Source organism: Mesocricetus auratus, unplaced genomic scaffold (genome assembly GCF_017639785.1).
Source record: "Mesocricetus auratus isolate SY011 unplaced genomic scaffold, BCM_Maur_2.0 Super-Scaffold_100011, whole genome shotgun sequence".
Classification (NCBI taxonomy): Eukaryota; Metazoa; Chordata; class Mammalia; order Rodentia; family Cricetidae; genus Mesocricetus; species Mesocricetus auratus.
The window spans coordinates 83,778,542-83,791,081 of NW_024429195.1; the positions used below are offsets into that span (position 1 = coordinate 83,778,542).

The window sequence follows — 12,540 nt, forward strand, 5'->3', positions numbered from 1 at the left end:
TGTACATCTGTGTACCGCATGCCTGCCTGGTGCCCAAGGATGTGGTGAACCCCCATGTAGGTGCTGGGCATCCAACTCAGGTCCTTTGAAACAACAACAAGTGCTCTTAACCACTAAGCCAACTCTCCATTCCCCTAACTATGGGGAGGGAGCTAAACAGGGTTTCTCTGTGAAACAGTCTGTCTGTCTTGAAACTCACTCTGTAGTTGCCTGCCCCCCCCCCCCCCCAGTGCTGGGATTAAAGGTGTGTACCACCACTGCCTGGCCAGTACCCTGATTTTTAAAAGAACACCTAAGCAATATTGTTAATTTTTTAAATCTCTTTTCCATGTCTATGTTTAGTTTATAGCAAACACACTGGCAACACGTAGAAAGACATCTAGTGATGTGAAGTTGAGTGCTTAATTGACACGGCGTTGGCAGAGCTTGTAAACCAATAGTTACCAAAATATCTATCATCTATTATGTTCTAATACAAAGTCAGACACTTTATATACACTGTTTAGTATATACCCCAATTTCTCTGTAAGATCATTACAATTTTTTTTTTTGGCAACAAGAGACAGCAAGGCTCAGAGGCAGAAAATGCTTTTGATTCAAGTCACAGGCTAGCAAATGATGGTTTGGGGACTCAAACATGGGACTTTGGGACTCACTAGCTCTTTGTGAGTTTATAAGTCTTAAACTTGATAGACAATGTTCTACTGAGTTGCTCCCATCTGTCCAATCATCCCCCACCTACCAATGCAAACATCCTGCTACACACCCACCACTATGTACCAAGAGTCTGAAAGAATAGCCAGCTAGGATGAGCAATGAACAAGATGGACGAGGTCCCTTCCTGTGGCTTGATATTGCAATGCTTGGGGCAAACAATCCATTCACTGAAGGCTTTCCTTAGAAAAGTCTTCCTGCCCTTCCAGACTGACCCATGTCTGGCTTCGCACCTTAAAAGCTTCCAGGAGAGTAGAAAGGACTTCAGACTAAAGGTGTCAGGTAACAAAAGGATTAGTCATAGCTGTGGTCTTACCCAGCTGTGTGACCTTGGACAAGTCTTTTTGTTCTCTGGATGACTGGAGATCTAATAATAGCAAGTATCTTTAATACCGTTTACAGTTTATAAACTGTGTATCTCCTGTGAAGCATACTGGTAGGGGTGCTTTTTATTTTCTTGGCTGAGAAACTGATACTTGTAATGCAGAGCTAGGCCTGGAACTTGTTCTTCTCCAAACCTCTGGTTTGCAAGCCTTTTCTTCTTCCCCATAAGTGTGTGTTACGTGTCTCTCTAAAGTGAGTAAATACCATATGGCAACCTTTGATAAGCACTAAGTGTTGGAAATGGTGAAAGGAAGGGAAATGAAATGGGAATGAGTTTTGAACTAAATAAAGTTGCATGTGAAAAGGAAATTGTCATATTAGCCATGGGGGTTCACACATACTCCTCAAACCTGTTACACTAAGATGGAGCCCACTCTTGTCAATGTCTTAGTCCTAAAGTGACAAGGTTAAGAATGGTGCATGACTTCTGGCTGAACAACAGGATTCTGAGACTCTAGACCACAAGCTAGAAGCAACCTGGGTCCCTAAGTCATCCCTAAAGAGTATCCATATAAGACTGTGACATGACTAAGGGAAAGCTTCCAGAAGGGTAAGATTTGGGGCTTATTTGTTGTAGCAGCTAGTGTCATTTTAACTGTTTGTAACTCATTATTTGCTGATTTCAGCAATTTTTTAAAACTTAAAAAAAATCCACTGAAATGTCCACTCCAGGAATTTGGGAGAATTTAAAGAACATTTTAGAGATGTAGGCACAAAAGACGAGAGAAGAAAGAATGATCTGTCTTCACGAACACACTGCCATCTATTCTGGTGCTGTGTCAAAAGAGCCAGGCAACAGGGGAAAGACAAGATAGACATACTGCCTGACAAAACACATACACAAGGGATCTCTGGGATATTTTCCACCAGTAGTGTCAGGGTTTTGTAGTTCATTTAAAGCCCAGTTCTTCTCCCTCTAATTGAACATCCTATATCTAATCCCCAAGTGCTGCCACCACCGCTATTTCTGACGAAAAGACGCCATCTTTAAACATGGAGGTCTCTGGTCTGGTGGGTGAGGTAGGAGGCTTAAGTGGGCAAGAGGATTTTAGTAACCCTCTGGTTAAACAGGTGCCTCAAGCCTTTTTTGCTCTTCCCTTTGTGTTCTTTTCTTGAATGCAACAGTCTAAAGCAGAAATGAAGTGGACTTCTCTAATTTAAAGATGGCCTCACTGAAGACATTGGGCGGAAATGGAGACCAGGTCTTGAGGGAGGAGGAGGGCAATTACCCCAAAAGCAATAAAGTATTTGACCTTAGGAAAAGGTTGAAGTAAAAATATTAGTTTCTCAGAATCCATATGTGTAGTTGTGTCATTCTCTAGTCAAACCAAGGAAAAGCCAAGACCACCTACTATGCACAGTGACCTCCGTAAGATAGGGACAGCAGTGCCTGCCTGGTAGCGTCGCTGTGAAGGCTAAGTGGCCAACGGCTGCCCAGGGCTTCTAGACACCAGGACCTGCACCTGGTGGGAGCTCCGCAGTAGGAGCAGGTGTGAAGTATAATACCTTAGCAGAGTATTCACAGCATAACGCTGCTGACCTACCTCGTCAAAGTTGGCTCTTATGACAGTGTCCAGTATTCTCTGACAGTGCGTTCTGTACATCATAATAAAGGTAGATACCTGTGGGGCGAGAGAAGGATCAATGACAAAGGATGACATTAATACACAGTGTGGCTGTCCTGAGAACGTCAGGTTAACACCATTACTCTACTGGTGGGGTGGACTTCAGCCAATAGTCGTGCACCCTGAAAGGCCTGAAGGGAAATGACAGCCCTTAAGTGACATTCTATGACCTTGGTTCTGTGCTCACGTGACACCCAAACACCACCCTGCAGTACAAAAGCACTGGCTTTACTCTGCCCCCATCTTCCACTCTGAGACTCTGGGCTCTAGGAAGATCAAATAACATGCTCTTCACACTCAGGTGTCCAACGCACTGCAGAGTGCTTAGCACACGGTACGGCAGGGCAGAGGGGATTAAATTCTCCTTGTGGCTAAGACTCTGAAAAAACAGAACCCAGTGCACCATTTGTGTAAGTGCTTCTGCAAAAATCACCATCGGCTTTTGGGAATTCTCTGAAATTTATGAGAGAGAAGGAGGGAGGCAGGGAGGGAGGCAGGGAGGGAGGCAGGGAGGAGGGGTCATCCCCAGCAATCACTTTGGATAAGGTTACCTTTTCCTCAGGAAGACTGGCTGGCAGATTTAGGTCTTTGACATTTGGAAAGTCTGGCAGCAGGGTCCCAAGCTTGGACCGGGGAGAATATGCCACCGTCTGTTTGGTCACCTCTCTCTTGCCGGTCTCGCTCACCCAGGCAGCTCCTTTCTTGGAATACATCACGTCATAATACTGGGAGCTTTCCTTTACGGCTATGCCATAGTAATGGTACCTGGGCCACCAAGAAAACGACAAAGAGGAGCACACGTGGATCATTATTAGATGGGGTTTCCTAGACTGGAGAACGGTGTCCAAAACCAAGGATGGCTAGATGCATCCAAGCCAGGGCTGAAAGAGTTAACTCTTCTATAAGGTTTGACATCCCTGAAATCTACAATTAAGCCACAGTTCCATGTTGCCAGCCATCAATCAGGCAGGTAAAAATAACTAAAATTGCCTCCTACAGAAAATGTTAAGTCAAATACTTTGCAAAGCAAAAAAGGGATGAGAAAATTTCCATTTATACCTGATCTCTCTAATGTCTACCAAATACCTTCCCCAAGGGTACCCAACACTTGAGTGTCCCCTCTGTAAGAGTCCAGACAGCAGGATGTGTGCATATAACACCAAAAAAAAAATCACCTGGCCATGACTATCTTCTTCAGTGAGGGCTAGTCTCAAAAACCTATGATTTTTTAAAAAATTTTTATTATTATTAATTTTGAGACTAGGTTTTACTCTGTAGCCTGACTGTCCTGGACCTTGCTATTTAGACTAGGCTGGCCTCGAACTCTCAGACACCCACCTCAGAGACTCTGCCTGCCAAGAGCTAGGATTAAAGGTGTGTGTCCCCATGCCCAACAAAAGCTGTAAAGTTAAGAAGATACATTCAGTGCCTCACTTGACTGTGAGTGCCAAAGACAGGAACTTTCTCTTAACTCAAAATTGGCGTAACTGCCAACATGTTTTCAATCACAACTAAAAGCGATGGAAGGACGCTGCATTTGGTGGTGGTGGAGATGGTGGGGCGTAGTTTTTGTACTTTAGCTACCAATCTGAGCACTTAGGTTCTGAGCACTTTACAAAGTGCTTTTTATTCATATTGATTTGAAAATAACCTTCTGAAATGAGAATTGCTGTGATCATACTGAAGATGAGCACTAGTTCAAGGGTGTAGAGTAATTTTAGGCAAGGTTATGGGCCAGTCTGTTTGCCTACTCAGCCACTGTGCAGAGCCAAGAGTGAGCAGGAGCTGTATCAACAGTGTTTTAGAGTTTAATAACCATGCAGGTTCCTAGGCCCCTTCAAAGAACCCACTGATTCAAAACGTCTGAGAATGGGGCCCTGAACCAGCTGGGAAATGAACAGCACGGGCAACTGTGAGGTTCACCAACTTGAGGTCCATGGCAAGAAGGGCTTGACACTCATTATGTGATTTCACAAAGTCCCCACGAGGCTAGAAATAACACACTTCACATTTTACAAACAAGGAGGCTAAGGTCTAGAGAATTTAAGTGATGCAGCCAAGACCACCCAAGTGAGGAGGCAGCAGAGGCAGGGTTTGAACCGCTAATGGGCTTTGCACCTCTGAGTCAGTCAGTGATTCCCATGCTTTATTAACACTAAGAATCACCCACAGAGCACACAGCAGCAGCCTGACCCCCAAGATTCCGATTTAGTGGGTCTAGGGTAGGGTTTCACAGTGCAGTGGCAATGCTATGGTAATCATGGGCCTCATTTCCAGAAACTGGCCAGAGCATCAGCTACTTTTCTGTCTCCACAGAAACATGGTGAGGGGTCCAGGGGAGCATTTTGAGTCTTGGGAAAGGCGTTCACCAGGAGGGAGAGATGGGCGCATGTAACCGTCCCTTTCACAGCCCCCTCCTGCTGGTACCATTCTGTGAAATTCCTGCCCAGAGGGCAGCTCGTCTCCATCTGCACGCCTCCCGGGATGAAGAACTCAGGCCCTCCGAAGGCAGCCCAGTTCATTTTCAGCCGATGTAGTTACCAGAAAGTTCTTTGTGTTGAGCTAATATCTACCTTCTGGGCCTTCTACTTCCCAACTGTCACATAACTGCCTTTCCATCTGTGGGGGAGGGGCTGTCCCAGCGGCTCCAGAAGTACCTTCTAAAGGAAGACAGTTGTAGCACACCACCTTAGCTTTAAAACATCCCTTATAACTGCTTAAAGTCAAGACAGCCATCTTAATACAACATTGTGGATTATTTACATTGCTATAAGATAGCACAACTTACTTCTTGATTTATCTGTGCATGTTTCTGAGATCTACAGTCACATTAAAGCTACTGTTCTGGTCTGCTCTCTCTTGGTTTAGCTAGTTCAGTTCTGAACATTCCTCACTAGACAAGCCTATGTTTGTCTATCAAAGTGGATTTGCTGGGGGAGTTGGGGAGGCCATGCTGCAGCAGGAGACTCATATGTGGCTTGAAGTATCTTGTTGTCTTTGGATTGGCTGAGGATGTGAACAACTCTACTGTTCCCAATCTCTTAGAAATGGCAGAGGATGTGTTGGAGCCAGTGGTTTTCCAAAGACCACAGGCTAGACGAGAGTTTCCAAACATTTCCATTCACTCAGCATCCCTTAGTCAGCTCTCTCACCCCTACCTTGAAAATGTCTTGCTGTGCAACTCAGGCAGCTGGCCTTTAAAGCCTGTGGCCTCAAACCCCTGCCTCCTGCCTCCTGTCTCTGAGCTACCGTGCGTGGCTCAAATCTGGCTCAACCAAGATTTTGAATTATCGACTTTGTGATCACCAACAAACAGTTTTTTTTTAATCTGATATTTGCATTCTTTTTAAACAAAATACCAGGATTTATCTTTATGATTGAAGTTAGGAAGTTTGTTCTTCAATGTAGTCACTTTGGGAAATTAATCATTGAGAAATTATCTTAAGATGTCCTTTATTCAAACTTTTTCTGTATGGTCCTTTGGAATTTCTCTTAAGAGCGTCTCTCTCTCTCTCTCTCTCTCTCTCTCTCTCTCTCTCTCTCTCTCTCTCTCTCTCTCTCTCTCTCTCTCGCGTGCGCACGCACGCACACACACATATACACACACCTACTCTCATTTCCAGACTTTACCAGAAAGGGTTTTCCCAAGTTTGATCTCTTCACTAGATGATGAAACATCCAGCCCAAAGCCAGGGTGTTGGCACAGACCTGGGATCACAGTGGTGGGGGATCAGGAGTTCGAGGCCTTCTTCTGCTTATACATCCAGTTTGAAGCCAGCCTGGGCTGTCTAAACCCTTATCTCATCATAAAAACCAAACCAAATTAAAGCGAAAGAAAAGAAAATGTAGGGTATACAGCTCAGAGGTCAGTGTGAGTCATGGGGCCACTGTTTCTCGTGGTCACCTGTGTGGTGCACTATATCCTGGCTCCCACACACACCCACGGCAAGACTTTTAAGTCCCAGACTGTGATTTAAAGGTTTCCTTCTTAAAGAGGTTTTGACATCTGAGAGCTGCTGGTGCTGCCTTGCTCAGGGTGGTCAAAGGTCTAGAATGCTGCCTAAGAGGAAGGCACCCTCTAGCGGAGCTGCCGTGCACATTAGCATAATAAAGGTTCTTAGAAGTCTTCAGTAAAGGGAGCTGTTGAACTGGGGCTGGCCACACTTCTGTGGCCGCCTCCTCTTCCAAGGGACATTTCCTGACCCCTGAAAGCTTCCAAAATATCCTTACAGGTAAATGCTGTGTATGTTTGATGGAGTAGGACAGGCTGGGCCCCGTCTCTGGTACACACCTGGGAGACAGGTGTCCTCGTGGCTGTCACTTCCTCGGGTCTTAAAGGTCAGTGCCTCCAGAAGACTATCCATCCCCAACCCCTTCTTATTCTCTACTCGACCTGAAGTCTTCTTTCATGTCTGTCTTACATAACAGAAGGTCTCTGGCAAGCCAGGCATGGTGAGACTAATAAATTCAGTATGTGAGGGCCCGGGCAAGAGGACCATGGGTGAACTCCAGCTTACAGAGTAGGAACCTGTCTCAGACAAGAAAGGGAAGCAAATGTGGGCAGGCTGGTAGAAAAGTGCTATGGCAGGAGGAGGGACCTCCTGCCTCTCCCTCACGTTGTGTCTGTGGTCCACTGTATACTATCAGAGCAGAGGTTACTCAACTAAACCGTGCAAGCAACCTGGAGATAGCCTAGGAAGTCACAGGACTCCTTGAAAACATGCATGGATTGCCTTACGAAGAACACTTGCAGACAGCGTGCACAGGGTCAGAAGGCGACAAGCAACTGGGCCCAAGGTCCCAGGCTTTTGGATGGCCATCCTCTCTCTCTGAAGGGCCCTGAGAGAGAGTCTAGCTGTCACAAAGTTCCTCCATGCCCTCCCTTAGGCTGAGATCCCCCCAAGACCTGCTCCGGGGAGCAGCCTAAGGCCTGGCCTCAAGGCCCAAGACGAGTGCTGTGAAGGCAGCGTGGCTGTCTGATGCTTACTTTGACTGTCCTCGGGTCCCGAGTCTTCTGGTGGTTAGCTGAGGGAACTGCTGCCGTATGATCTGTAAGACAATGCAAGAGTCAGTTACCCGTCAGGAAAAGGGGTGTGTGTGTGCGTGTGTGTGTGTGTGTGTGTGTGTGTGTGTGTGTGTGTGTGTGTGTGGCGGGTCAGGAAAGGAAACAGATCTTGTCTGTCAGATAACACAAGAACCAGTTACCCATCAGGAAAAGGGGGCAGGGCAGTTGGGACAGGGAAGGAGATAGCCCTGGTGCACTGACTTGCTAGGAGTCTTTGGACACCCTAGAGAAGACTCCTGGTGAGGGTGGGTGAAGGTGAACCGTGCTTTGGTAGTCGTGGGACTCAGATCTGAAGGGAATGTCACCGGACTATGGCACTTTATTGCCTTGTATTCACAGCATAGGAGAGCCCAGCCTGGTCCTCTTGCGCCTGGAACCAAGGCCACCTTCAGCCCTTTCATTAGGCCTGTGTACCATCCCTCCTTCATCCCTACAAGCTGGCCGCTGTCCTCCCCACATCCCCTACAAGAATGCAAGGTCACCCACACTCCACAGACTTTTGTCTCTCAAGACGACATTTGGACTTCTGAGCAAGCTCCCTCTGCTCAGAGGCCTCCTGGGACCAAGCGGTGTCCAGTAGCACAGGCGGCCTCTGCCATCACCTGATTCTACCTCATGCCTTCTTACTTGGTCTCATCTGAGAGCAATGGGCACGTCCTCACTGAATGCTAATTGGATCTCCTGCTACTTGAATGTAGGGCGTGTGAGAGTGAAGACCTGCCTTAGGGCTTGGAACACAGGATAGCTTGGTCTTGCTGTCAACTGAAAAGTTAAGGCTCTTGTTCCTTTGCCTCTCTGTAAAGGAGAGGATCGTAGCGATGATGGCCCGGGACAGCCACACTCCTGAAAGAGTCTGGGGATAAGGCCATTGGACGAGGTAGGCACACAGCAACAGGCCTCCCTTCTTGGTGTTTACAGATGATGTTTTTGGAGAAGTGACATAATGGAGAGTTTGTGTGGTAGAAGTTTGGGTATTAGAGAACCAGAATTACATCTTGACAGCCATTTGTAAGGTAGGTGCATTCACATCCAAATGGCATGCTTTCCCTGTTTACAAAATAAGGGGTCAGGTAGATGGCTAAGCAGTTAAAAATTTGTACTGCTCTTGCAGAAGGACCCAAGTTTGGTTCCCAGAACCCATGTCTGGCAGCTGACAACTACCAAGGAATCCATCACCCCTTCTCTGGCCTCTGCAGGCACCTGCACTCATGTGCACATAACCACACGTGCATACACATAATTAAGAATAACAAGAAAATCTTTGAAATAAAAATGAAGCCTTATGAAACTGGGGTAGGGTATTAACTAGATGGACTGTCCAGTGCTTAGTAAGCACTCGATAGTATGCTTCAGAACCTCCCGACTGATGGCTCATTACTACCTCAGCTTTTCTCTCTACACCTGCTCAGAACCCTCCTGGCTACGTACTGAACATGTGCGCACAGTCAGAGAGGTGAGGCTGCACACTGTCCTGCCTGAAGAGATGCTGAGCCTGCCTCCCCGCTGGTGCGGTGCAACCTCGAGGGTTTTCCCTAGACAGAGAACTCTCTTCATCACATTGGTATTCCTTATCATCCACACTGACGTAGCTCAACCATGCAAAACACAGGCACCGTGAGCCTTGGTTCCCTTCTGTGATGTCTGAGGACTCAGGGAGTCATGTAGCCTGCTCTTCCTCAGAGGGACAACGGGCGGTGACATCAACTCGACTAACATCAGTTCAGTGGGAAAGAAGAGAACAGAGAGTGAGAAACTGAGATCTTAGAGTGGTAGCATGAAGATTGCCCACTTTGCCACATTAGGGAACCAAGTGCCCTCAGTGTGGAGAACAGGCAGGCAGCCTTGCCTCATCTCAAGCTGGGGGAGAGAAGAGATAGCTCACATGATCCTTAGTGCAAGAATATCACAAAACCACTTGGAGAGGGAGATGAGACTTTACGAACATTCTTTTATGGGGTGTGGGCGTGGCTTACCGGGTAAAGTACTTGCTATGCATATGAGTTCCTGAGTTCACATCCACAACACCCGTGTAAAATGCTGTGCATGGTGACACTCAAGTGCCTATGATCCCAGTGTTAGGGACATGGAGATAGAAGGATTTGGGGGCACTTGCAAGCCGGCCAACCTAGCCTACCTGGAGAATCCTAGATCTGAGTGATGACCCTGTCTCAAAAGATAAGGTGGAGAGTGATGGAGAAGGCACTCTCATGGATCTCTGTCTTACACACACACTCACATAAATATACATAGGAAACAGTGATAATTAAAAATGATTCAGTCATTCTCTGAATTATAAGATGTCCCCTGGTACTGTTACTTCCTACGTAAAACGCAGTATCTGAGCTCGTGCCAGGGAACTGCTCCTGGAGCCCATGCCCTCTAGTGCAGTCTAAGCCTACAGTAGACTTAATGACCTTTCTGCCTCACATTTGTGTCAGCTGGTGGCCAGCCCCTCCAGAGGCTCATCGCATGGCCAGCTATAGTGCAAGGATGCAAAGCAGACACTAACAATGGTTAAGTATGAACAGCAGTGATAGGCCAGAACAGAGGAATGACCAAAGAAATAAACATTGAATCAGGAGTTCATGCTGCCTGAAAGAGGGTCATGATTTGGGCTCTGAGTCTCCTAACCACCCAAGCAGACAGGGTAACAATAGAGATACAGGCGTCCCAGCATCTATCAGGGCACACTAATTTCTCAGGAAAAGCAGGCCTCTCTTGTGTTTAGCCCCAGGAAATACCTCCCATGGGTACAGTGATGGGGTGCTCTGTTGAGCTCTCTACTATTAGCAGATACGATGAAAATGGTAACATTTGGTGCTGTCAAAACTGTAGCAAAATGTCCGCAAGGTGTCTCAGTGAGTGAATAGCACTTTTGCCGCCAGCAAGGTGGCTCAGTGAGTGTCGGCCTTTGGGTTCCATCCCCGGGACCCGCACAGTGGAAGGAGAGAACCGACTTTCACAAGCTGTCTCTGGCCTCCACTTGCATGCTATGGCATGTATATGTGTGTATACATGTATATATGAGCATGTATATACTCATGTACATACTAAAAAACATAATAAATTTTTAAAAATCTATAGTACAACTAGAATCTTCAGATTGCCAGAGATCCTATTAGTACAATGTCCCTCTGAAGTTTTACAATATATGTCAGGAGCCACAAAATACTCACACTTTCTGATCTATTAATTCTAAGAAAGTTTCTGAAAGCAAGAACACAGAAGGTGTGGTGCTTCTAATAAGAGGAAAATTAGAAACATCATGAATACCCCATTGCAGGGAAGTAGCCACCTACACGCTGTAATATACACAAACAGTATTCATGTAGCCATAAAGAATGGTCCCCAAACTCCTACTACACCATGGCATCAAAACTGCTTTGATGTGGTACCAGGTAGACTCACACATTAAACTCTAGCTATAATTGTTGCTTGTAAAGATGCAAGAATAAGCAGATTATGTGGAGAACTCAACTGAGAATCCTCTAGAGTGGTTGGGTTGTAGGTAGGTCACAGTGCTTCTGTGACCACTGCTGTCCTAAACAAACTGTCCATGGAGAAAGAAAAGAACTTTCTTAGTAGAGTAGTCCTGATGGACAAAGTTGAGGATAATCTCACAAGATGCATCCCAAATTGTCAGAATGTTACAGCGTGGGGTTTTCTCACCCTTTAAAATGTGAACCATCCTCTGATTCCTGTACATCACCTCCGATGATAAGAGAAACCAGTGCTGTTTTGTTTGTTTTGGTTGCTAAGTCTCATTGTCACTTGATTTAGGAAACTGGCTGGGCTCTGTTTACACACATGGTATCCCACACAACATTTACAGAGCAAACAGGCCAACCTTTGGCCAGGAAAACAGGGCCTCTGGCTGGTCCACAGACAAGCCACAGGCCACTGGGACATAGGGACAGGCTTCCTGGAGTCACTGTTCTACCTCCATGAGTTACTATGAGTTACCATGCAAGTCCTTACCATTCTTTGTCTGGTCATGACACAAGCTTAGAAATTCAATGACCAATGTGACCTGTGGCTCACTCCTTTGCCAGTAGTTTGACTTTCTCCCTTGGAATAACTTGTGTATTGGGATGGTGCCATTACCATCTTTGTGGCCAGTGTCATCTTCCGCTAATTTTCCTAGGACAGCGGGGAGTCCCACTGTCCTCCAACCCATCTCAGTGATTCTCCCCTGCGAACCAGCTGCATCTCAATGCCCGTTCCATCTCTGCTCCAGCCACACCAGTCATCTCTACCTGGACCACACACACTTTCTCCCAACAGGGTGCCCTGCCTCCAATCTAGCCTCCTCAGCAGGAGCCATCTTTCAAACGCAACCATTTCATTTTGTCACTGGCAATGCTAGGTACCTTCTTCTTCTCCATGTCCATTCCTTCCAACACTCATGCCCCTCCCCCAAGTCTCAAATTGATAACCTCTTTTTCTTTGTTGTTATATACATACATAATATATACAGACAGAGATATAAACATATATACATATATATAAACATAACCTGGTGTGTGTGTGTGTGTGTGTGTGTGTGTGTGTGTGTGTGTGTGTGTGTGTGTGTGTGTGTGTGTGGTTTAAGGGTGACCACTTTGTATTGGATAACCAGTCAGGGGCTCATGCCCAGGAGAGGCTAATCCTCTCTCTCTCAGTAGTCATCAGTGCCTGCAATTCTTTGTAGGTGTGGCCACAGTCTTCCCTCTTTGGTGGTCATTGCTCAGGTGGCATTTATGCGGTTGCTTT

The 12,540-nt window shown here is 46.4% G+C and overlaps 1 protein-coding gene across 4 annotated transcripts in view; it reads right to left on the reverse strand.

The window, feature by feature from the left end:
• Rfx4 (regulatory factor X4) overlaps window positions 1-12,540 on the reverse strand; it is a 147,443-nt gene that overhangs the window by 61,895 nt on the left and 73,008 nt on the right. For 3 of the 4 annotated variants that reach the window (XM_005083789.4, XM_040755194.1, XM_040755193.1), the window contains exons 5-7: window positions 7,711-7,772; window positions 3,275-3,488; window positions 2,643-2,720 (exon numbers count right to left, since the gene is read on the reverse strand). In XM_005083789.4, coding sequence (XP_005083846.1) covers window positions 2,643-2,720; window positions 3,275-3,488; window positions 7,711-7,772 — 354 coding nt within the window. Of the gene's footprint in view, window positions 1-2,642; window positions 2,721-3,274; window positions 3,489-5,150; window positions 5,295-7,710; window positions 7,773-12,540 lie in introns of those variants that run through there. The other variant, XM_040755195.1, reaches the window with a different exon arrangement.